A 25,193-nucleotide genomic window follows, 5' to 3' on the forward strand; every position below is an offset into this window, starting at 1 on the left:
TAAACCCTTACAGCACTTTGAAACTACCAGCGGTTCCATGGGAGAAAGATGATGCTTTCTGCTCCCGTAAAGATTTACAGCCTTGGAAACACTGTACAGGGTCGCTATGAGTCGGAACCGACTCCACGGCAAATAACAACACCAACAAACCCTTAGAGAAGCAGTCTGCCACATCCTCCTCCTGTGAAGCCACTGGTGTGTTCAAACTGCCAACCTTTTGGTTGGCAGCCTAGTGCTTTAACAACTGTGCCACCAAAGTGGTATCAGTTTCTTACATTGAGCTAAAATGTCTTTATTTTAAACACTCTTAATGGACCCAGTTGTACATTAGGACCATGATCGCCACTAGTCTATATTGTGCCTTTGTGCCAATTAGGAAAAGTATATTTCCACTAAAAGGGAGGGGGAAAAGCCACACAGAATTGTACCCTCTAGAGCTCTGATAGCGTAGTGGTTACGAATCGGGCTGCGAACCTCAAGGTCAGCAGTTCGAAACTACCAGCTGTTCCATGGGATAAAGATGAGGCTGTCTGCTCCCATAAAGATGTACAGCCTTGGAAACCCTATACAGGGTCGCCATGAGTCAGAACCAACTCCATAGCACATAACCAAACACACCATATGAATCAGAAAAAGTTGATCCTTCTTCTATCTGGGCTCAACTCTTGGCAAGTGAAATGTGAGCTGAATTTCAGTCCTTACACTCTTCTGTCCTTTCCCCAATTGAGCACCCATGTATAGTAAGCAGCCTGGCTTCTATGTGGCATTTCTGCATAGGGTAATAGAGAAAATATCCAAATCTTCATCTATGAACTGATTGTATTAAAACTGCCTTTACATTCCTCTGAATCATATTAAGGCCAGATGTTGTCAGTTTCTCTTATTTTGATATGGTACGGGAGTCCTGGTGTGATGCTTTAGGATAAGCACTGAACTGCTAACTGTTAGGTTGGCGGGTCAAACCCATCAGCCTCTTCTCAGAAATCCTATACAGGGTCGCTGTCAGTTAGAACCAATTTCACGGCACTTAACAACAAAGCAATGTGAGTTTTGCTTTACTTAAAATCAGATTGCTCTTTGAGCAAACTAGTTTTATGGCTTCATATGATGAACACTGGATTGCAAATCACAAGGTTGGCAGTTCGAGCCCACCTGCCACTCTGTGGAAGAACAAGACTTTCTACTTAAAGATTTTAAGCTTCGGAAGCCCTATACAGGGTTGCTATGAGTTGGAACTGATTCGAAGGCACTTAACAACAAAAACAACTTAATTTATAATACCTAAAGTTGAACACAGAAACACTCAAGTGTGGGGAAATGAATATAATTTATAACATTACTCATATCCTATACTTTATATTTCTTGGATCAACTATCAACACTGTGGAAGCAGCAATCAAGAAATCAAACGACTTATTGCATTTGGCAAATCTGCTACACAAGACCTTTTTAAAGTATTGAAGAGCAAAGATGTTAGTTTGAGGGCTAAGGTACACCTGACCCAAGCCAAGCCATGGTATTTTCAATAACCTCATATGCATGCGAAAGCTGGACAGTGAATAAGGAAGACTGTAAAAGCATTGATGCTTTTGAGTTATGGTGTTGGAGGAGACTGTTGAAAGTGCCATGGTCTGCCTAAAGAAGTGCAGCCAGAGTCCTTGGAGGTCAGGATGGCCAAATTTTGTCTCTCATGCTTCGGACATATTGTCAGAAGGAACCAGTTGCTGGAGAAGGATATCATGTTTGGTAAGGTAGAGGGTCAGAGAAAACAAGGAAGACTCCCAGAAAGATGAATTGGCAAAATGGCAGCATCAATGGGCTCAAGCATGGCAAGAGTTGTGAAGTTGGCCCAGGATCAGTCAGTGTTTCATTCTGTTGTGCATAGGGTCGCTATGAGTCAGTACCAACTCAATGACACCTAACAACAACATGTTTTATACATGAGATGAAGTGTGGCCATGCTTGCTTCTGAGCATCTTTCTGGCTATACTTCTTTCAAGACAAATTTGTTCATTCTTTTGGTAGTCCATGGTATATTCCTTATTTAAGGCATCAGTTTTGTTTCGGTCTTCTTTATTCATTATCCAGGTTTTGCATGCAGTTGAGGAGTCTGAAAATACCATGGTTTGGGTCGAGCACATCTTAGTCCTCAGAGTGATAACCTGTTCTTTTTAACAATTTAACAATTTTGCAGCAGATTTGTCCTGTGTAATACTTTGTTTTATTTTTTGACTGCTTTTCTATGGGTGTTGATTGTGGATCCAAGAAAATGAAATTCTTGACACCTTCAATCTTTTCTCCGTTTATCCTGTTGTTGCTTATTGGTCCAGTTGTGAGGACTTTTGTATTCTTTATGTTGAATTGTAATCCAGACTGAAAGCTGAAATCTTTGATCTTCATTAGTAAGTGCTTCGAGTCCTTTTTACTTTTAGGAAGCAAGGTTGTATCTTCTGTGAATTGCAGGTTGTTAATGAATCTTCCTTCAGTCATGATACCACCTTTTTCTTTATGTAGTCGTTTCTCGAATTACTTACTCAGCATGCAGATTAAATAAGCATGGTGAAAGAATACAACGTGGATACACACCTTTCTTGATTTTAAACCATGCAGCATCCCCTTGTGTTGCTCAAGCACAAGGAACTGTTTTGTAACTTCATTCTTTGCTATGTTATCCATATTTGTTATGATCAATACAGTAGAATGGTTTTGCATAAAATACAAGAAACCATCTTTATGGTATTATCTGCCAAAACCATCTGACATTAGCAATGCCATCCCTGTTCCACATCCTCTTCTGAATCTGGTGAGTTTCTGGCAGATCCCTGTTGATGTACTGTTACAACTGTTTTTAATTATCTCCACCAAAAATTTACTTGTGTGTGGTATTAATGATATTGTTTGAGAATTTCTGCATTCCTTTATTTGGAATGGGCACAAATATGGACCTCTTCCAATCGATTGGCTCTGTAGGTTTGTTCTAAGTTTCTTGGCCTAGGTAAGTGAATGCTTCCAGCACTGCATCCATGTGTTAAAAGTTCCCTATTGGTATTTCACCAATTCCTGGAAGCGTGTTTTTCTCCAGCGCCTTCAGTGCAGCTTGGACTTCTTTCTTCAGTACCACCAGTTCTTGATCATATGGTGCCTCAAAAAAGAAATAATCTATAAAAATTCATGATTCTACATTGCTTAACTTAGACATTTTATCTAAGATGACCAAATATGAAGTTTAAAAAGAAGCTGAAAATCAGAAAAAGATCCAAAGAAAAATAACAAAAAGAGGTATGAAAATAACCTCACAAAGAAACAATGAAAAAATCATGGTGTTCATTTCAGATCAAATGAAAGAGTAATATAAACTCAGCCATCAAATATATGAAGGAGTTTTATGAAGGAAATAATGACCAATAATATTACAGGGTCATTATAATTTGGAACCAACTTCACTGCACCTAACGACAACGATGACGAATATTTACTTCAAGACGTTAAATGGTCTTGAATCAAAGTACAGCATTATGAGTTGGCCTTAAGAAGGTTTTGGCCAAATGGTAGAACTCTTTAAGTGATTAATGTAGATTATGGAGATTTTCTGATTTATTAATTTGTTCATTTAATAAAGAGATACCTGTAGACCTTTCACTATGGGCCTGGTATTCTATAGGGTGCCTGCATTTTCCGACCGTCTATGTTGACTTCAACAATCTCTCTAGCTGGTGAAAGCCCTTCTCTTCCCTTCTGTTTCTCCACTCCCTCTTTTTTACCCTACCATCACACCACAGGGGGCATTCTCTAGGTCTCTTCTGCCGTGCTCCGATTCTAGCCATCTCAATACTACCAAATTGTATTTTTACTCATTCACTGATTTTATGTGTTCCTTCCTCCAAAAGGTCTGGAATCCATCCTCTTCCCTTCATTTTCACTGCCCAAGGTCAAGCTTTTTGTCTGTCACATGAAAAAGTTCAGGTACATTCTACTAGATCTTCATGTATTCCATCTCTTTCCTATTGCAGTTTATTTTCCACATGGCACTAGAGTTAATTTTTATGACATATATTTCATCATGTCATTGTGCTAATTAAAACAATTCTGTATCACCCTTACTTAAAAAATAGAGTTTAAGCATTCAGGAGTCTAATTTTTTTCAGTTGTGTCTTTTAATACTTGCAGTATATGTTTTGTTCTCTAGCTATACAAAACTATTTGAACATTCTCTAAGTAGTCTCAGTCTCTCATCATAACGTTTTTGCCTATGCTATTCCCTCTGTTCAAAATGCTGTTCCCTGCTGTTCTACCTTATGAAGTCTTATTCATCCTTTGAGACCTAGCTCAAATTTCACTTCCACTCTAATGTTAATGTCACCCACATGACATGTAAAATAATTGATTTCTGTGTATTCATCTAGTAAGGTCTGTATGTACAGTCGTCTTTTTTTTTTTTTTTTTTTGCTTGTCATTTTGAGTTTTGTTTATTAAAAGTTTCTTTGATTTTTTAATAGCATGCTTAGATTTACTCTTCTATCACACTATAGATTAAAGAAATCTTGATCAGCCTACTTGACTTTGTCACTTAATTTTCAAACTCACATCTGAACAGGGAATAATTTTATTGGTTTTACATATTATCAAAAGATCAAGAATATTTTTTCTCTGTGCAATATAATGAAAAGAGTGAAAGTAATAAGATGCTCAATAAATTTTGTTTCAGAGATAGGAAACCACTTTTTAAGTGCATCGTTTTGATATGCATTTACTTTTTTCTTCTCTCTCTTTTTTTTTGGAAGTTTTTACTGTGAATTATATGATAGTTTACATGGGAGAACATTAGCTTTACATTCATCCTATTGTATTTCATTTCACTGCAATGATTACAATCCTCTCCATGCATCATCAAGCAACCTAAGGGTACACCCCACAAACCTGTCCCCTCCCACCCCCACCCCCGGCTGCCAGCACACAACCCCTCTCACTCCCTGAGATCCAGAGCCCCCAGCCACTCCATCTCTCCATGTCATCATCTCTGGCATCACTGCTTCTCTGGATAGGGTCCTGCACTCCGCTCCTCTCCCTTGATGGTCCCAGGGTCCTCCGCTCCTGGATTGCAAAATCAACCACTCCCCTCCTTTTGTTACAAAACGTTTACCTTTACATTTGCAACATTCGCAATCAGTTCTGATAGCAATTATTCACTATTGAATCACAAGAGTCTTATCCCCATCTCCTTTCATCAGCCCTGTCCAGGCAGATTGGAACCCACTCAGTGGAGATTGTACCTTTCCCCATACCCTTTGGAACTAGGCTCCCTCTTGAAAGCTTGTAAGCCAGTCACTTCTTGCCTTTGTTGCACCACCCCCCCTTTTGGGTAGCCATTATCTAAGTTGCCCATCCTTGTCATCCCTGCATAACGAGGGGGTGGGAATGATCTGAACCGCTGACCTTGCAGCTTTTAAACAACATAAAAGACACATACAGTCATCTTTTATGTTGTTTAAAAAAGGTATTTAGTCATTGGTCTTGCAAAATTCTGTCATGCGATCTCTAGTATCATTTCTATCACCTAGGCCATATTTTCCAACTACTGATTCACCTTCTTTGTATCTTTGTTGTACCAGTACCAGGCTGTTTTGACCACTGTGGCTGTTTAGTAGATTTTGAGATCAGGAAGTGAGAGGCTTCTGACTTCGTTATTTTTTTAAGTAATACTTTGCTTATCTAGGGTTCCTCTCCTTTCCATATAAAGTTAGTGATCAGTTTTTCTACCTCTTTAAAGAATGATGTTGGAATCTGGATTGGGATTGCATGAATCTGTAGATTATTTTGGGTAGTGTCCTGTGATGTACTTTTTCAAGTATTATTTGCAAATACACAAATCAGGTTGTCAGTTTCTAAGACATGAGCCTCTGGAATAGTAGGATCCTTATAACATTAGAAAAGCTGTCCAGTGAGAGTGCTGGCACCAATTTCAGGGGATAGGTAAATCTTCATCCACAGTCCTTTCTTCATTTTGGATAAGACTTGCTTCACTTCAAAAAAAGAAAAGATAAACAGACGAACCCTCTTAGCAGGTTTGTGTGTGTGTGTGTGTGTGTGTGTTTGGCTATGACCTCAGGGCATTCATTTCTATCCTGAAAAAGGCCTACATCCCAAAATGAGATGGTTACATAAAAGTAATATGGATGATATGAAAAAGGATGTTTTAATATCTTTTTAAAGAATAAACTGGATTCTGTTACACTGGTCGGATATCTGATTTTCTTCATGTTTTTATTGACACCTGAGCCATATGTGGTGTGGTGCTGTAGTATGATGCACTGATCCACTAGGTTGGTTTGAGCCACAAGGTCGGCTGTTCAGACCTCACCAGCCACTCCTTCGAAACCCTATGCAAGGTCTCTGAGTTGGAACCAACTCGATGGCACTTAACAACAACAAAAAGCTATAATACGTGGCCCTATAGGATAAGCACTATAGACCACAAGGTCGGTTTGAACTGCAATATAGGCAGCCACTCCTCGGAAACCCCATTCAGGGTCACTATAAGTCAGAACCGACTCAGCTGGCACTTAACAAGAAGCAGCTGTCTGATTAAGGGTACTTTGCCAGAATTTAGTTCATTGGAGGGGAGAGAACCAGTATTACTTTACATTAAGTGGGTTGATGAATGCATGACAGTTGGTTCTAGAAGCTTGTAACACATGTAACAGAATATAGGTCTGTAGTTTAAGTGCCATTGAGTCGGCTATGACCCATAGTGATCCTTTATAGCGTTTCCAAGGAGCGGCTGGTGAGCTTGAACAGTGGACCTTGTGGTTCATACTGACAGTTTGCAGTCCAATGTATTATCCCACAGTGCCACACCAGAACTCCAAATATAGGTCTAAGAGCTAAGAATTCTAAACCTAAGAAGACCCCCTGGCTCTCAGGCATCAAGTTCTTCTTGCCACCACCAGAATAACCACCAGATGGTGCTCTTAGTCATTTCTTCTAAGACAGGTAGGTATGGTTCAAACAGGATTCTTTACCTAGCCAAAATTTAAGTTCTTTAGTAGCAACTTTGGAGTCCTGGTGTGACGCTGTAGAATAAACAATGGACTCACCAGCAGATGCTTGGAAACCTGATATGAGTCGGAACCTACTGGAAGGCACTTAACAACAATCACAACAGCTAGCTACTTTAAATCTTCAGATCTAGCAAGGAATGGAGTTAGAGGAAACACCCTTAGTATACAGACTGGTGGTCTTCATAGCCATGGTTTTGCTTGCAGATTTTTTTTTTTTTAATTCTCTCAAGACTTCATAGATTGCTAATTTGTAAGATATTTTTTTATTTTAATCTTAGCTTACACAACACGTGTCTTTTGTTTTCACTTTTATCTAAATTAATTCAGATTCCTCTTCTTCCCATTTTAGACTGAAATGTGTATAGCAGTTTTACTATTGCTATCCTAATAGACATTCACAATAAGATAAGCCCATCTTCCTCTTTAATCTTATCATTATTTAATATTTTCAAGTTCAATGTTCCAGCAGAAAATTAGATGAAATGAATATAAAGGAAATGGTCAAATATCAAATTGGAAGCAGTAAGAGAACAAAACAAAAATTTAGAATAACTTGCTTTAAAAAACAAAACAAAAAACCTTTAGGAAGCTTGGGGCCTGTTTCGAAATACCGTATTTAAAGACCAGGAACACTGAGTATTTTTTGTTTTGGTTTGGTTTTTGTTTAATACCTTTAGTGGAGTTTTGGTGTGGCACAGTAGAGAAAGCACTGGATGTTCAAACAGACCAGCCACTCCTTGGAAACCCTATATCGGGTCACAGTGAGTCGGAACTGACTCAAAGGCACTTACCAACAGCAGCAATGGCATGGTTACATAAAAAGACAAAGATACAATAATAGGGGGAAGTAGGTAAAAGCAAAAGAAATTACCTCACCTTTCGAGGAACTTGTTGTTTGGTGAAGCACTCACAGACTTTGTGAAAGAAGACATTGAAGTGTTTTCTCACCCACCCTCAGTTCATTTGAAACAATAATACTGTTGCTGTTTTTGTTAAGTGCCATTGAATTAGTTCAGATGCACTGTTATGTGCTGTGGAGTCGGGTCCAACTCATAGTGACCCTGTAAGGGTTTCCGAGGCTGTAAATCTTTATGGAGCAGAAAGCCTCATCTTTCTCCCATGGAACAGCTGGTAGTTTCGAACTGCTGACCTTGAAGTTCGCAGCCCAATTCGTAACCACTACGCTACCAGAGCTCCTTAGTTCAGACTCGCAGCAACTCCGTATAGGGTTTCTGAGGACCAGTTGGTGGGTTTGAACCACTGATCTTGTGGTTCACAGTCCAGTGCTTATCATACAGGGCCACATCAAGAGTCCATATATGCACTAAGTAGTTGTAACTGAACCGATTCTAGATTTGTACTGCCCAGTAGCCATATTTGAAATTAATTTAAAATAAACCCAAAAATTCATTTCTTGAGTTTACTTGCTACATTTCAAGTATTAAAAACCCATACATGGCTGTTGGTTACTCTATTGGACAGGACAGATATAGGACATTTATTTCCATTATTGCCGAAAGTTCTATGGGACAATGCCATTATAATCAAGTTAGATAAAGTATACATTACCAAGAGATGGATTATGTACATTACCAAGATGGAATAATACAATGGCTGTGACAATGGGCAGAAGTATAGCAACAATTGTGAGAATGGTGCTGGACTGGCAGTGCTTTGTTCTGTTTCACATGGGGGAAAGTATGAGTCCGAATGGACGCAAGGAAGAGATGAGTTTATAGAGATATACAGAGGCCAGATTTCAAACAACTTTATATCTCTTGCTTTATTGTGAAAGTGATAGGGAACCATTGAAGGAAGCTAAACTAGGAAGTGACACAAATCCTGTTTATATTTTGCACAAATCACTCTGGAAGATGTGGCAGGAGAGATGGCAGAATAAGAAAAGAAGCAGGGAGGCCACATAGGAGTGTGCTTTAGTAATTTAAGCAAAATGAGGATGTTGCTGTTAAGTGTTGTTGAGTTGGTTCAGACCCATAGTGACCAAGGAGCGGCTGGTGAGCTTGAACTGCTGACCTTGTAGTTCAAATTAACATTGCAGTCCAGCAAATTAACCCACAGTGCCACACCAGGACTTCTGGTAGTTTGTACTAAGTTGGGGACAGATTCAGATTCAAGAGATATTTTAGAAAAGTAGAAACAACAGGATAGATGTAGTTGAGTTTTAAAGAGGTAACAGAAAAAATATGAAGCTGTTGATCAAACTGAAAACCACGTAGTTACAAATGTTCTCTGTGCCAGATGATTATCATTTGCTAAATTGCCCACTATGCCTAACACGCATTTGATAAAAGCCCTGAGAGATATGAACGAATGAGTCTCACTTCCATATATTGGATAGTGTCTGCTGAGCTGTGGCATAAAAGATGAGAGGCTAATACTTTATCCATTTTAGATCAGTGGATTGAATGGCAGGAGTCCCAAATTAGCAATATGACCATAGAAAAATCATATCATTTTTTACCTTATAAAATGAAAGATTCAGTGGTTTCTAAACTGACCCCTCCGGGGACTGTTGGAGGTATTTCAAAGGCCATCTGGATAGGGGTGGGGGTGTCTTTTCTAGTTGCAGGATTTTATGATTCATCATCTGCATGCCCTGTTTACTAAAATCAGTTACTGTGATGATCAAAGCAGATGGTGTGTCAGGAAATAATTTGTAAACTGTTAAGTGCTGAAAAAATATGGGACTATTATAATTTTGACATTAAGTTCTTTGCTTCAGTGCCAAGCCATTGGAGCTTAAATTTAAATATAATCTTAAGCAGAAATTGCTTAAGAGCTGAAAGCAAAGAAAGTAATAGATTATTCTCAGTGTAGAATAATTCTGAACAATAAAGTAGATAATAATTAAAAGAGCAATTAAAACTGAGCTCATTTTTTCCCTGAAATGTAGATTGAGTTTCACTGCATTATGTTGTTGCTGCTGTTGAGTGCCGTCGAGTCAGTTCTGTGTCATACTAGCCATGTGTAGGGTTTCCAAGAGTGGCTGGTGGGTTTGAACTGCTGATCTTGAAGACACCTGTCCAGTACTTATCCTTCAGTGCCAGTCCAGGACTCCACTGCATTACTGGAAGTCTTTCCCGGCAGTCTTTGCTTATGTGTATATGTGAATACACGGGAGCCCTGGAGGCACAGTGGTTCTGCAGTCAGCTGTAAACTGAAAAGTCAGCTTATATGTGCCCTTAAAGATGTGGCAGTCTGTTTTGGTAAAGATTACCACCTTGGAAACCAAACAGTTCCCTTCTATCCTACAGAGTGGCTCCAGGTTGGACTGACTCTGGCAGTGGGTCTGGTGCTTCTTCAAGCCTTTTCAAAGATTTAAAACCTGCACATGCGGCAAGTAAAGGGGGTTTTAATGAAGAGTTTGTTGAGCGTGAAGCTTGGTTTAAAAGCTAGGGCAAATTTGCACAATATTAAAGGGCAAGTACAAGTTGTCCAGCCATAGGCCATTCATAATCCAGGGACTTACTGTGCACTTGGTAATGGTAGAAGTGGAGCGAAGACATTTACAGTCCTCCTTGAGACCACTAGGGATTCATGGTAAATTGTTACTTGGAGACATTAGCCTGAGTCTATGGCCAAAAAATCCACAGAGAATTATTTTTTTAATTAGAAAACATCCTTTCTTTTTAACTGACTCTAAACACTTTGCTTACCATTTTTCAGTTAAGGTCTGCTGGTACTAGAGAGACACAGCCCAATTGTCTGGGTTGGGGTATAGAGGTACCACTGTATGAGGGTTATATGAAAGGACAGTGATGTGGGTAAGAGTAAGTGGTGGTGGTGTGCTGTGGAGTCAGTTCGATTCACAGCGACCCTGTGTAGGTTTCCAAGGCTGTAAATCTTTACAGGAGCAGAAAACCTCATCCTTCTTCCTCAGAGCCACTGGTGGATTGGAACTTCTGACCTTGAGGTTAACAGCCCAATGTGTAACCCACTACGCTATCAGGGCCCTGTAAGAGTTGTTGTTATTAAGTGCCGTTGAGTCAATTGCGGCCTATAGCGACCCTGTACAGGGTTTCCTAGGAGCGACTGGTGAGCTTGACCCTCCGACCTTGCAGTTCAAACCGACCTCGCAGTCCAGTACATTAACCTACAGTGACACACCAGGACTCCTCCTTAAGAGTGAGTTATACTAAATAATAAAAAAAATGTGGATAGATTTTCTGACTAAGTCTTGGTTTTCCAGAAATTTGCCTTTGAGGTATATTTAGTTAGGTACTATTAATACTTTAGGACCTCTGGATTTACAGCCTCAGAAACCCGATATAGGGTCGCTATGAGTCGGAACCAACTCCACAGGATATAACCACCACCACCACTTAATACTTAGTAGAGAATCTAAAAGTAAGTGGGGAAAGGTACTCCTTAAGTAGCCAAAAAGTTACTCATATTTAGGTACACACAACTCAGAGTCATGCTGTTGTTAAGTGTTGTTTAATTGGTTCCAACTCGTAGACACCCAGTATAGGGTTTCCAGGTAGCAGCTGGTGGAACTGCCAACCTCGTGGTTAACAGTCCAGTGTTTATCCTACAACACCACACCAGGACTCCTCTCAAAGACACATGACTATATAAAACCTATGTACCTTACTTGTGAGCGAGGTCCTTGCTCTGTTTGTTCTTATTTTAGACATAATTCTAATAATTGATTGCTGGTTTACTAACTCAAGAAGATTAAAGATAATATATTAATCAAGAGCAGTGAGTGAAGAGCAGGAACTAAGAACCAGTCATTGAAACAATGGAATATTTGTAATGTTCTCTGACAAAAACCAAACTCACTACTGTCATGTTAATTCCAATTCAGAGACCATGTAAGACAGAGTAGAATTGTCCCATCGGGTTTCCAAGGCTTTACGTCTTTATAGAAGTAGATTGCCACAGCTTTCTTCTATAGAGCCACTGCTGAGTACTTAAACCACTGCCCTCCCAGGGTTCCTGTCTATGAGTAAACTAAGGTATTAATGAGAAGAGACAGTGATTACAGCATTCTTATTCCTATTTGAGAAGCTTGCATATAGAATCATAATGGTCTTTTTTATGAGTCAGAATCCTTTTCATTTTCAAAATAACTAATATTGGAATTGTCTTCAATGTTATTACTAATAAACTATGTGTTACTACTATTCAGATATTTAACACACACACCAAAAAAATTGTCGAAAAAAGATCATTGGAAAGGGAAAAAAAAAAAAATCCTGTCTCTAGATACTTATTTAGTTTTTAAACGAGAGCCAGGATTCTTCATTTTAAAAGAAACAATTATTAGAGGGTATGAACAGACATTCCTGCACCATCCTGATGAGAACATTTTGCCTGTTGTCATATGTGAAGCTGACTTCTTACCTTGGTGTCTGTCTTTTATTGCTGTGAGCTACAAGTAGGCTTTTACAGAGCATAACTGTAACAAAGCAGATGTTGAGAATGATGTTGACAGCTATGGGATTGGTATCATTTCAGAATGCTTTTATAATCATTCACCTAAGGCTAAACGAAGTCAGAAAACTTCACTTGATTGAAGTATATTACTATTCTTGAACTTTATGGAGGATAACCCTTCTAAATTTATTATAATTAAGGATTACAGTGATTAAATGGCAGATTAGAAGTTTAAAATTATTAGAATATTTGTGGTAGTGGGTGTGAAATTGATGGTTATACACAGTCTTCATTTGAAATGGTTGAGTAGAAACTAGTTCCGTGGTTAAACCTTGCGTACTCTGCAGTCGTGTGATGTTTGTATTTATTTTTCAATGTCTTCCTTTTTGTTTGGCTTTGTTTAAACAGTGTTTGCCAGCTCGGAACCTGTACCAGGATTCCAGGGGGATACTCTGCAGCTAGCGTTCATTGACCTCAGACAAGTAAGATGTGATCATGTGCTTTCGCTTTCTTTCCTTCTGTCTTTACCCTCCCCCACCTTTTTTTTAAGCTACAAGGAATGCGTGTTTGCCTTGAAACAACCTCTTTTAAATAAGGTTTCCTGGATAACTATGTATCTGGCTCTTCTCTCTGAGGCTATATCCAGTCCTGGTCTCATCTTCATTGCTCATCCTCCTCAGTGACTGTTTAATTTAGTCATTATCTGCTAAACACTTAATGAAATGATAACTTTGTACTTTGGTTTAGTGACACTTGAAGTTTATATGATTTCTTAATGATTTCATGGTCTTATTTGAAAATTGGTGGTATTGACAGTAATATCAGAACCCAAGTTAAATGTCAATTATTATAACCTAGAAAGGAGCCCTTTGCTTAAAATTCCCTCTGTGATGAAGAATGCTATTTTAAAAAAGTAGTTTGCCTTCAGAGAAAAAGGATGAAACTAATTCTGAGAAGGTAATTACATCTTTACATAATCCTTTCCGGCCACATAACTAAATTTAGAACAAGTGTGCTCATTTTTGGTAGCATAGTGGTTACAAGTCGGGCTGCCAACCTCAAGGTCAGCAGTTCGAAACTACCAGCTGTTCCACGAGAACGATGAGGCGTTCTGCTCCCATAAAGATTTACAGCCTCGGAAACCCTTTACAGGGTCTCTATGAGTAGGAACTGACTCCACGGTACTTAACAACAACATTCATTTTTCTACTACTTCTATATTATTATTATTTATTTTATTTTCTTCCTTTTACACTTTTTTTCTGTCTACTCATTTTTTCTTATTATTCCTTTCTTTACCTTTCCTCTCCCCTGTTTCTTTGTTAATCCAAGGAAAAAGGGGCTTAATAAAGCTGGAGAGGCACACGGATGTGAAGGGAGGATTCTAGTTCAGGGGCTCAAGAGTGTGAGAATTGACAACAGGGGTAGCTGCTGCCCTTGGTAAGAAGAACCACCTGGAGGTAGAATTCAGTCCAAGTCACTGTCTAGTAGTGACTCATTAGGAGGATGCCATCCCTTCGGGGAGATGTACATGACTTGAGATGAGTGCGCTCACACACAGTTATGTTTGGAGCAGGACCACTGGAAGTAGTTAACGATCTCTGATTCCGTGAATGCTTGACAATAGAGCTGTTTTTGCTCTAATTCCAAAGCAGTATTCAATAAGTATTTATTGACTACTCTGTGTTCATTATTTGGAGAAGAGGAATGTAGTTGAAACAAACACAAAAATAATATGAGAGAGTTTCGTCTTTATGAAGCTTAAACATTCTTTAGAGAAGCAAAACACCCACGAACTGATTGGGAAGCCTTGTAGAACAATGAATCATTTGGAAATAAATGCTGCATCTTCAAATCAAGTTTAGAAGGAAACTGGAAAAGTCGTTCTTGCTTCTCAATTGTGTCTGTAAAGCACTGAATGTTGTCAGGTACCTTCGAGTCAGTTCTGACTTACAATGACCCTGAATAAGGTTTCTGATGAGCAGCTGGAGGTGTCAACCACCAACCTTGGGGTTAGCAGTCCATTGTTTATCCTACAGCATCACACCAGTACTCCAAAGCACTATATATATCAAATATAGTCATATTTGTTTCTTTTTGCAATCCATCCTCAGGTGTTTTATCAAAGAAGGAGCACTGTGTTTGATGATCTTGTTCTATAGATGATTGGATTTGCTAGTTTGGGAACCAAAAACCATTTAGTTGATTTCAACTTGTGGAGACTCTGTGTGTATCAGAGTAGAACTGTCCCCATAGGCAATAAAGGATTTTCAGTGACTGAGTTTTCAGAAGATCAGTAGGTCTTTCTTCTAAGGCACTGTGGGTAAACTTGAACCGCTGACCTCTTGGTCAGCAGCCAAGCATGTTAACCCTTTGTACCACCTAGGGACTCCTTGAGTTAGGGTGGTAGTTATTAAGTGCCATCAAGTCAGTTTGACTCATAGAGACCCGGTATAGGATTTTGTTGTTAAGTGCTGTTGAGCTTGTTTCAGCTCATAGTGAACTTGCACAGGGTTTCCAAGGAGTGGCTGGTGGGCTTGAACCACCAACCTTACAGTTAGCAGTCCAGTGCTTACCCAAAAGTACCACAGCAGGACTCCAGTTCTTTGGTTTTGTGTTGTTGTTCAGTACTCTCAAGTCGATTCCGACTCATAGTGACCCTGTATGACATTTCCAAGGCTGTAAATGTGTGCAGAAACAGAAAGCCTCATCTTTCTTCCATGGAGAAGCTGGTGGGATCAAACCACCGACCTTGTGATTATCAGTCCAGTTTGTAGAAAATGACAATACATTCTCAATGTCCATCCAGAAGAGAGTCCTTGGAGTAACACGAGCTCCACTTCCTTTAGAAGGAGTTCCCTTTGTTGATTAAGTAATATAGGAAAGTGGCTCCACCTCTCTGTACAAATCAAGGTTGGAAATAAGTATGATTTTATTATTTTCATTTCCCAGTTAGTTATTAGCTACTTCCTAGAGTAAGTTGCCCTATATCAGGATGTGAATATGTTCAGTAATCCAACTGTAAAGCCAACTGATTTGAGGATGACTCCTACTGTATACAAATAATCTGGTCACAGATCATTTAAAACATATGATTGATGTTTTCTCAGCTTTGTATAAATTTGTATGGTATTATCTAGTTTTTAAGGAGCCTGGTGGTGCTGTGTGTTAAGTACAAGACTGCTAACTGCAAGGTTGGAAGTTCAAACCCACCAGCTGCTCAGTGGGGAAAAGATTAGGCTTTCTGTTTCCATAAAGATATATAGCTTCAGAGATCCTATGCAGGGTCACTATGAGTTGGAATTGATTCTTTGCCAGTTGATTTGATTTGGTTTATATAAGTTTATGTGATATTAACCTGTGTATAATCTCATTGTAGGATTATAAATATAATCCATAGTTTATGATACTATTGGTAAACTCTCTGTTCTTGATTTGTCCAGAGAAGTGGTTGGCTCAATGCAGACTAAAACTTCGATGCCTGCTAGTTTGTTGCTTCAAATATAATCATTTGAGAGCAAAGAAGATTTCTTTCTTTATAAGCAATTAGCTTAATTGTTATTGTTGTTAAGTGGCATCAAGCTAGTATCGACTCATAATGACCCTGTATAGGGTTTCCATAGAGCAGCTGATGGGATTGAACTGCTGACCTTATGGTTCACAGTCAAGTGCAGGGAATCATTCTTAAGATGCACTTAAGAAACTCTGGTAGCGTAGTGGTTACAAGTTGGGCTGCAAACCTCAAGATCAGCAGTTCAAAACTACCAGCTGTCCCGTGGGAGAAAGATGAGGCTTTCTGCTCCCATAAAGATTTATAGCCTCGGAAACCCTATAGCGGGTCGTCATGAGTCGGAACCAACTCCACGGCACATAACCACCACCACCAAAAGTATTAGTAAACTTCTCAAGGTCTCTCCCTCTCCCACCCCACCCCATCCCACCCCCCAGTTTGATTAAATTTACTTTTCACGCATGTAGCACTTAGAAGGCAGTAAGTCCAGGTTGACTTTTCCTTACCAATATAATTTTTTTCCCAATGTAATTTCTCAAGAGGCTTTTAAATTAATAAAAAAGATCTATTATGAAACATGGATAATTGTAAAATATGTAGAATTTTGAAATTTATTATGAAAGATATGTTGCTGCTGGAATAAAAGATTTACTTAGAAAAGACTGTATAGGGTTGTTGTTGTTAAGTGCCGTCAATTCGGTTCTGACTCATACTGACCCTGTATAGGGTTTCCGAGGAGCGGCTGGTGAGGTTGAACTGCCAACCATGTGGTTCAAACTACCACACCAGGGCTCCATGGAAATGATTAGTGAAAAGAACAATTTTATGAGCCAATTTTTTATATGTCAGATTTTAAAGGGCTTAAAAAATCTCCCCTGATGATTAATGCTAAAATTTAATCGTACTCTATTTTTTGTACTCTAAAATGAGAAGATGCGACTTAATTGCTTCTTTACCTACTGGACCATTGTAGCTTACCTTGAATTTTATTTTTTCAGAGACTTAGATTTAATAAATCACTAAGAATAGGCATTTCTTAACTTATATTTGTTTTTTTGGATTAAGTTCCAAACAGTTAAGTGGTAAAATACCAAGAATAGAAACTGATCAAAGAATGAAATTAGTCCTGGAAACTACTGAGTCTCATATTAAATGATACAGTTTCTGTATCAGATGGCAGTGTAGTGATAGTTTAAATGAGATTGCCTTAACATTTCTGTAGTGTTTTTATGTTTCTAACTTTTTAAAGCTATTTCATAGTAGATTCTTTTTAATACTTTTATATGGAGAAGCATGTCGTCAGATTTAAAGGGGATGCTAACACCTTTATTTACATTTCAGTTGAGTTTCTGCAGTTTTCCTTTCTTTCTAGTCTGTGATCCATTTCTGTCTTAATAGGGCGGCTGACAGTTCTTTTCAAGTATACTTAGAAAGGCAAAAGAGTCCTTTTCATAGTACTTATGAGGGGTCATGCTTCTGTTTTTCAGTTTGAATTTGATACGGCTTCATGAATTGCAGGGTATGAAAGATTAGGAAGTAAGTCCAGTGGTCATATTTTACCTGCCCACCCGGACTTTGCCCTTAGGTCAAACTCCTGATATTGCTGTTCTGAATAGAGGAGTTGATGACAAGTATGAGCTGATACAAGAGGAAAGTTAGAACCATATCAAAGCTCAAGGCAAGAGAATTGGGACTCAATGAGAGACTGTGGCTAAAAGATGGATCATCAGGATTGCCCTTTTCTAAAGAAAAGGAAATAGTTGACCTGTGAGTGAAAAGACTTTAACATCCTGCCAATCACATACTGGCTGGCTAATAGAAGCCAGTTATCTCAACAACATTTTAAGGCCTATTGCACCAAAAGACAATGAGGAAGATTAGCAAGGACTGGTACTTCGTTATTTATGTGAATACGTTGCCTCAATTTAAAATGTGCTTTTTAAACATGATTTGTCTGTGTGCAATTTTTTTTTTTTTTGCAAGTTTGAAATCAACTCACTGAATAATGAAGACTGGATATACTTATATATACCTGTTTTTCTTTTATTAAAATTGTCTTTTTTTTAAAGCTTTTATTGAGAATTGAGCAAAAGTTTGCAGAGCAAATCATCAGTTTTACATTCATCAAGTCACATCCTTTGCTTCATTACAGTTCACTCCATATACCAAGTTAACAGTATTTACTGCTATTCATGGTAACTCTTGCACTCTTCTGTGTGTCTCCCACTACCTTCACCATTCCTCTGCCAACCTTCCTCTTACCGTATATTGCCTGACCATCACCCATATTAACATGTTTTTATCTTCTAGTCTGTGAATAATTTTCTCTATCCTCTCTCACACCCCTGTAACCATCATAGAATGTTTATTTTATCAAGAAAACCTTTTCTTAACTTTATACAATGTGGTCTCATATAACATTTGACCTTCTGTGATTGACTAATTTCACTCAGCATAATGTTCTCCAGGTTCATCCATGTCGTGAGGTGTTTTGCAGATTCCTTGTTATTCTTCAACTTTGCCAATTATTCCATCATGTATACGTACCAATGAATGGTACATTGAACCATTCTTCTGTTGATGGACATTTAGGCCGCCTCCATCATTTTGGTGTGTCTCTTAAATAGTACATTGAAGGATACTACTTTCTTAATCCTTCTGCTACTGTCTGTCTCTTGACTGTTGCATTTAATCAGCTTACATTCATTGTAATTATCGATAGGTATGAATTGATTGCTGTCATTTTGTCGTGCTGCTGATTCCTTATTCCTTATAATTGTCTGTGCTGAGTTCATTTTGTTTGTGGGTTTTCTTTCCATTTCCATGTCTGTTTTGCTAATGCTTACTAATTCTTTCTGGTTTTCCTCTTTTTTTTAATTTTAAGGTGAAGATACATTACTTTTCTTTCAAGTTTCCCTGTAATTTATTAATGTTTTCTCCATTTAATACAATGTTCTATTTTGAAATCCACTTGACTTCCTCACCGTTTAGAAGTTCTGTATCTACACTATTCCCTCTTTTTGCTTTGTACTCGATATCATTATACTTATATTTCTATTATCAATCTTATAAGTCTATTTTACTTTACTTCCTTATCTGGATTGAGTTCTAGGTAGTGTTATCATGTATATTAATCTCAGGTTGTTATCTGCTGTTGTTGGATATCATTCCAAAGAACACGCTTTACTATTTTTTGTAAAGTCGATCTGGTTATTATAAATCCCTTTAACTTCTCTTTATCTGGAAATGTCCTAACAGTTTATCTTCAGGCTCACTAATTTGGGCTTCCATTGCTTTGTGTCTACTCCTTTGCCCTTTCAGTGTGTTGTCCATTCCTGAAATCTTAGTATTAATCTTCTGGATTTCTAATCACGGGTTTTGCCTTTATTTTGTCTGGTTTTCTGTTGTTTTTTCCTGAATTCTTCTAAAGTTTCTTCTGTGTTCTCCTTGATTTCCACAATCTTTTCTTTCTGTCAGTCTGTTAAAGGTGTACCTAAATATACTTAATTTGAAGTATTCCTCAGGTAATTACATTACCTTTTCTTCCTCAGAAACATTTTCTGGCTCAGCATCGTTGTCATTTGTTTGAACCATTCTCTCTTATTCCTTTGTGTAAGCTAAAATTGTTGCCTCTGGGACATTGTAGTGTTGTTGTATTTGTCTTTGGTTGATGATTGTATGTTGATGTGTTCTTAGGCTCTCACCAACTGTCTCTCTTGTGGGTGTAGTTAGAGAATGGAAGTGTGTACACCATTCTCTGTTTGCCATTTGCATTTTAGTTGCCGTGGGGTTAGCTGGTGTTGACTGCTGTGTATCATTGACCAGGTAGTAGGAGCTGGTATTGGCTATTGTCCAGTAGGTGGAACTGCAGAGGGTACAGTTGTGGCTAAGCTGTATGGGTACAGTTCCTGTTGGGTGGGAAAGAAGAGAACCCTCCCCACACACACACTCAGGAAAACAAAACAGAATAAACAAATAAGCAACCAGCAATGGCAAGAGAAAATAATAAAAGAGATAAAAGAAATAAAAAGGCAGCAACCAGAAAAACACACACACACACACACACACACACACAAAAAAAAAAACAACAAAAAACCTAAAAAGAATAGGGAAATGGAACTATGGAAAAGGAAAATAAGAAAGAAAACAAAAGGAAGAAATTTAAAAAGCTTAGAAAAAGCTTGGAGAGGGCTGATGAAGAGTAGAGTAGTGAAGAAATACCAAAAGAAAAGAGGGAAATGAGAAACATAAGAAAAGAAAGAAAACCAAAAGCAGAGATAGAATAAAAAGCAAGGGAATGGAAAGAGAAAAAAAAGACTAAACAAACACAAACAAGGAAACAATGAAAGGAAAAAAACAAAATCAAACCCCAAAACACTAGTGTAGCTATTTCATTGAAGAGGAGAAAACTCTGGGGGACTCCTGCCAGCCAAGGAGCTCACGAAGTCGGTGTAACAACGGAGTTTCTGACCCTATGTGCAGTTCCTATGTTATTGTTCTGACTCATAGCAACCTTGTATAGGGTTTTTGAGGAGCGGCTGGTGAGCTTGAACTGCCAATCTTGAGGTTCAAACTGATCTTCCAGCCAAGGAGCGGGTGTGGGATGGATGTGACAACAGAGTTTCTGACCCTAGGTGGAGTTCCTCTAAGCCTAGTTAGTATCTGTATTCAAGGCACTCAGTCCAAAAGTAGTTTGTGGAGGCTCTTGATGGAGCTGGTTTCTGTGTCTGTTGGGATCACAGGGCAGCTGGGGACATGGTGGCTGGTTATGAGGGTTTCTGTTAGACAAGTGCTAGTCTGATGACTCTACAGATTCTGTAGGCCTGGAGTCGAGCTTGTCAGAATCCCGCCACTGGCATGGCTTGTAACTACACGGCTCTGAATGCCCGGAGAGCAGGCTTTTCTCTGTGGGTGAATGAGGGTGGGAGTTGGCCACAGTTCTAGTCACCAGGGGAGTGTGGGGAAAAGAAGGAATTGCACCTTTCCTGTGACCTGCATGAACTGCCAGGCCACTTTCTGTCACCAAGGCTGCTCACAAAAGTTCAAGTAGTTCGCACTGCATCTGGCCTGCCATTCACCAGTTTAACTCTTTCATCATCCCTGTTCATCTACTACACCTAGCAAGAGCTCAATCCATGTCTCTAACCTTTTCTCTGATGTTCACGGTTCCTGGAGTCTCATCTGTGTCTGGTTCATTTGGTGTCTTGTATCTTTCTTATAGCGTAGGGGTGGGGAATGTTAGGTCTGATGAAGGCTGGTGAAATCATTTGGTCTGGCCCTGCCAAGGCAGCCATCATTCCAGCCATCACATTTGTTGTTGTTATTAAGTGCCATTGAGTTGGTTCTGACCCATAACGACCTTGTCTAGAGTTTCTAAGGAGCAGCTGGCAGATTTGAACTGCTGACCTTGCAGTTCAAACATACCGTGCAGTCCTAACAGTACCATGCCAGGACTCCACATTGGGATGAGTTAATGAAATGTTTGACAAAAGATACCAGGCTAATTTTTAAGTTTACAATTTTGTATGGCGCACAAATGATGTTATAAATTTTGGCAGATAAAAGGTTCCTTGCCCCTGTTGTAGAGGATCCCTGTAGTATGTCTGCCTAGTCTGTTATCTTGCTGGATGTCCTCCAAATTATCTCTTTTGTGAAACAATCTTTCAAGCCACCATTTGTCTGTCAGTTTGTTATATTGTGGTGGCTTGTGTGTTGCTGTGATTCTGGGAGCTCTGCCACTGGTATTTTAAATACCAGTAGGGTCCACCCATGGAGTCATGGTGTGGTGCTGTGGGCTGATGTGTCAGACTGTAACGTTGTGTGAACTGCAAGGTCGGTGGTTCAAGCTCACCAGCTGCTCCTTGGAAACCCTATACAGGGCTGCTATGGGTCAGAATTGACTCAGTGGCACTTAACAACAACCGGGTACACCCATGGTGGGCAGGTTTCGGCAGAGCTTCCATACTGAGACAAACTGGGAAGGACAGGCAGACTACTTTTGAATGTTTAGTCCCTGAAAACCTTATGAACAGCAGTGAAACACTGTCAGATAGCTCCAGAATATTGAATATTGAAACATTATGCTCTGTCTGAGCAGGCCCTAGCAGCCTGGTCATAATTGGAAACTCCAAAGGATGGAAGGGAGCAGCTGCACCCCAGCATCTACCTGCAGAGGTTGACCTAAAAAACTATGTGGTGGTTGGCAGGGTAAACACCAGCAGCAACTGTGGGACCCCCAGCAAGCTATGGCTTGAGGACTGCAAGTCACATGGTAGCTTGGGAGCAGCAAGCCTTGCCACAGCTCAGAGGTTTCCACGGAGCCCTGGCAGCTTCCAGAGCTGAACCTTGGAGCCTCAAACTCAACACTGTCCCCGCTTCCTGATGCCCTTCTAAGCAAGCTCCTCCTCCCCACCCTGAAGGCCTGTGTGTGGTGAGATTTTCCCCAGCAGACATACCTGTACTTGCCATCATTTGCTCTTGTCTGTCTTTTCTATTTTTACCCTTTTTGTGGGTGTGTAATGGTTTTATAGTGTGGTTTTAATTTTCATTTCTTTGATGAACTCCTTTTCATTTGTTCATTGGCCATTTGAATATTTGTGAGTGTGAATTACCTGTTCAGGTTTTTATCTTTTTTTTTTCTATTGACTTGAATTTCTTTTTCTCCTGTACATAAGTACTTTGTCAGATAGGTGAATCCCAGGTCCCTTCTCCGGCTCTCTGGCTTGTTTTCTCACTCCTTGTGGTGCCTTTAGATGAACAGAATCTCTTAATTTTAATGAAGTGCAATTTGTCATTTTCCCCTTTGTAATGTTTTTAATATCCTGTTTAAGAAATCTTTGCGTATCTCTCCTTTTTCCACAACTCCCCTTCCCCCCACTATTTTCTAAGAAGTTTTATTGCTTTACCTTACACATTTCAGTTTACATTCCATCTGGAATTTATTTTTGTGCATGATGTGGGGTGTAAGGTTCAAAATTCATTTTGTTCCATATGGTTTTCCAATTAAAAAGACCTGGATCTCACAGCATTTTAATGTAAAATAATTGCAAAATACAAGCTTGTGAGACAGAAATGATTTGTGCTTCTAAAGTACAAGTAAAGTGGTTTCTGTTGCCTGTCAGTTAACTGTAGGCCCATGTTTCATGGTTCATGACATTCCTCATTAGCTAATTAGTTAGTTGATTGTAGGGTTTTGGGTTTGTTGTTTGTTGATACTTTTACACCAGTCTTAACTATACTCTCACCACATCAAAGGGTGTTATAAAACATAAGCCATTCTAGAGTATTTATAGCAAAATAAGGCAAGATAAAAGGAAGGCAAAGCCAAATAGAAGCACAGGAAGGCAAGAATTCTTCTTTTTGTTCACTGCTATATGTCCATTGCATAGCATGTTGAATAAGTGACTAAATATTTTAGTTAGACTCAAAAGCATTCTTTGCTGTACATCACCTTATAAGGGGTTGAGATATTCCACAGAAGTTAATGCTTCACATAAATAAGTGTTCTTAAAAATACTTTCTTTTTTCTGTCTAGTTCTTTTATAAGGGGACTTCAAAAAGCTGTGAGAAAGTTCCATTATCTTTTAATTCCAATTTTCCATAAACTTTTTGAAGCACTTCCATATTTCTAAAAGTTCACATTTCTCTTCCTTCTCAAATAAAAGTGAAAGAGATATAAACACGTCTTGGTTTATTTTGATCATAAATAGGGATACTTATATTATAGTCTTTAGGAATCCTGGTGTGTCGCTATGAGTTAATGTGCCAGACTGCAGTTATTTAGATCACAAGGTCAGCATTTAAGCTCACCAGTCACTCCTTGGAAACCCTACACAGGGTCACTATGGGTCGGAATCAACTCAAGGACACTTAACAACAACATAGATAGTCTTTATATAAGGATACAGGGTTACTTATGGAGTCCTGGTGAGTCGCTGTAGCATAAGCCCTCGACCACAGGTCGGTTTGAACCACAAGGTGAACAGTTCATACTCATTAGCCACTCCGATGAAACCCTATACAGGGTCACTATGAGTTGGAACCAACTCGACAGCACTTTAATAACATAGGTTACTTCTCAAATACATTGTCTTTTCTCTGAAACCCACTGCTTATTGTTAAACAAATCTGGAGGGTTAAAGTCCAAAGTTGACAGTTTGAGAACTAAAATGCAGTTGACCCAAGCCATGGTATTCTTAGTCATCTTATATGCATGTGATATCAATGTTTATGCGTTCCATTTCATTTTTGACCATTTCTAATTTTATTAGATTCATACTTCCTACATTCCATGTTCCAATTATTAAAGGATGTTTACAGCTGTTTCTCTTCAATTTGATTTGTGCCCCACCAGCAAATGAAAGTTCCATGGGCTTCATTTTACTCCATTCGCATCATTCATACAAAGTATGAATCTAGGAAAATTAGAAATTGTAAAAAATGAAATGGAGCGCATAAACATCAATATCTTAGGCACTAGTGAGCTGAAATGGACTGGCATTGGCCACTTTGAATCTGACTACCACGTGGTTTATTATGCCAGGAATGACAGCATTGAAGAGGAATGGTGTTGTATTCATTGTCAAAAAGAACATATCCAGATCAGTCATGAGGTACAACGCTGTCTGTGATAGGATAATAACTATGTGCCTACAAGGAAGCCCAGTTAATACCACTATTACTCAAATTTACGCACCAACCACTAAAGCCAGTGAGGATGAAACAGAAGAATTCTACCAACTTTATCAATCTGAAATTGATCAAACATGCAATCAAGATGTATTGATCATTACTGGTGATTAGAATGTAAAGGTTGAGAACAAAGAGGAAGGATCAGTACTTGGAAAATATGGCCTTGGTGATAGAAATGATGCTGGAGAATGCATGATAGAATCCTGCAAAATCAATGATTTATTCATTTCAAATACCTTCTGTAGACAGCATAAGAGACTATTATACACATGGACCTCACCAGATGGAATACACAAAAATCAAATTGACTACATCTGCCGAAAGAGACAGTGAAAAAGCTCTATATCATCAGTCAAAGCAAGGCCAAGGGCAGATTGTGGAACAGACCATCAAATTGCTCATATACAAATTCAAACTGAAGCTGAAGAAAATGAAAAGAAGTCCACAAGAGCCAAAATGTGACCTTGAATATATCGCACCTGAATTTAGAGATCATCTGAAGAACAGATTTGATACATTAAACACTAAAG

General features: G+C 38.9%; 1 protein-coding gene across 3 annotated transcripts in view; it reads left to right on the forward strand.

Annotated features, from left to right (window-relative positions):
• The window catches only part of EXOC6 (exocyst complex component 6), a 282,222-nt gene that overhangs the window by 216,220 nt on the left and 40,809 nt on the right, over positions 1-25,193 (forward strand). For all 3 annotated transcript variants that reach the window (XM_006831144.1, XM_006831143.1, XM_006831145.1), the window contains one exon: positions 12,870-12,943. In XM_006831144.1, coding sequence (XP_006831207.1) covers positions 12,870-12,943 — 74 coding nt within the window. The remainder of the gene's footprint in view (positions 1-12,869; positions 12,944-25,193) is intronic.

Source organism: Chrysochloris asiatica, unplaced genomic scaffold (genome assembly GCF_000296735.1).
Source record: "Chrysochloris asiatica unplaced genomic scaffold, ChrAsi1.0 scaffold00003, whole genome shotgun sequence".
In the NCBI taxonomy this organism is placed as follows: Eukaryota; Metazoa; Chordata; class Mammalia; order Afrosoricida; family Chrysochloridae; genus Chrysochloris; species Chrysochloris asiatica.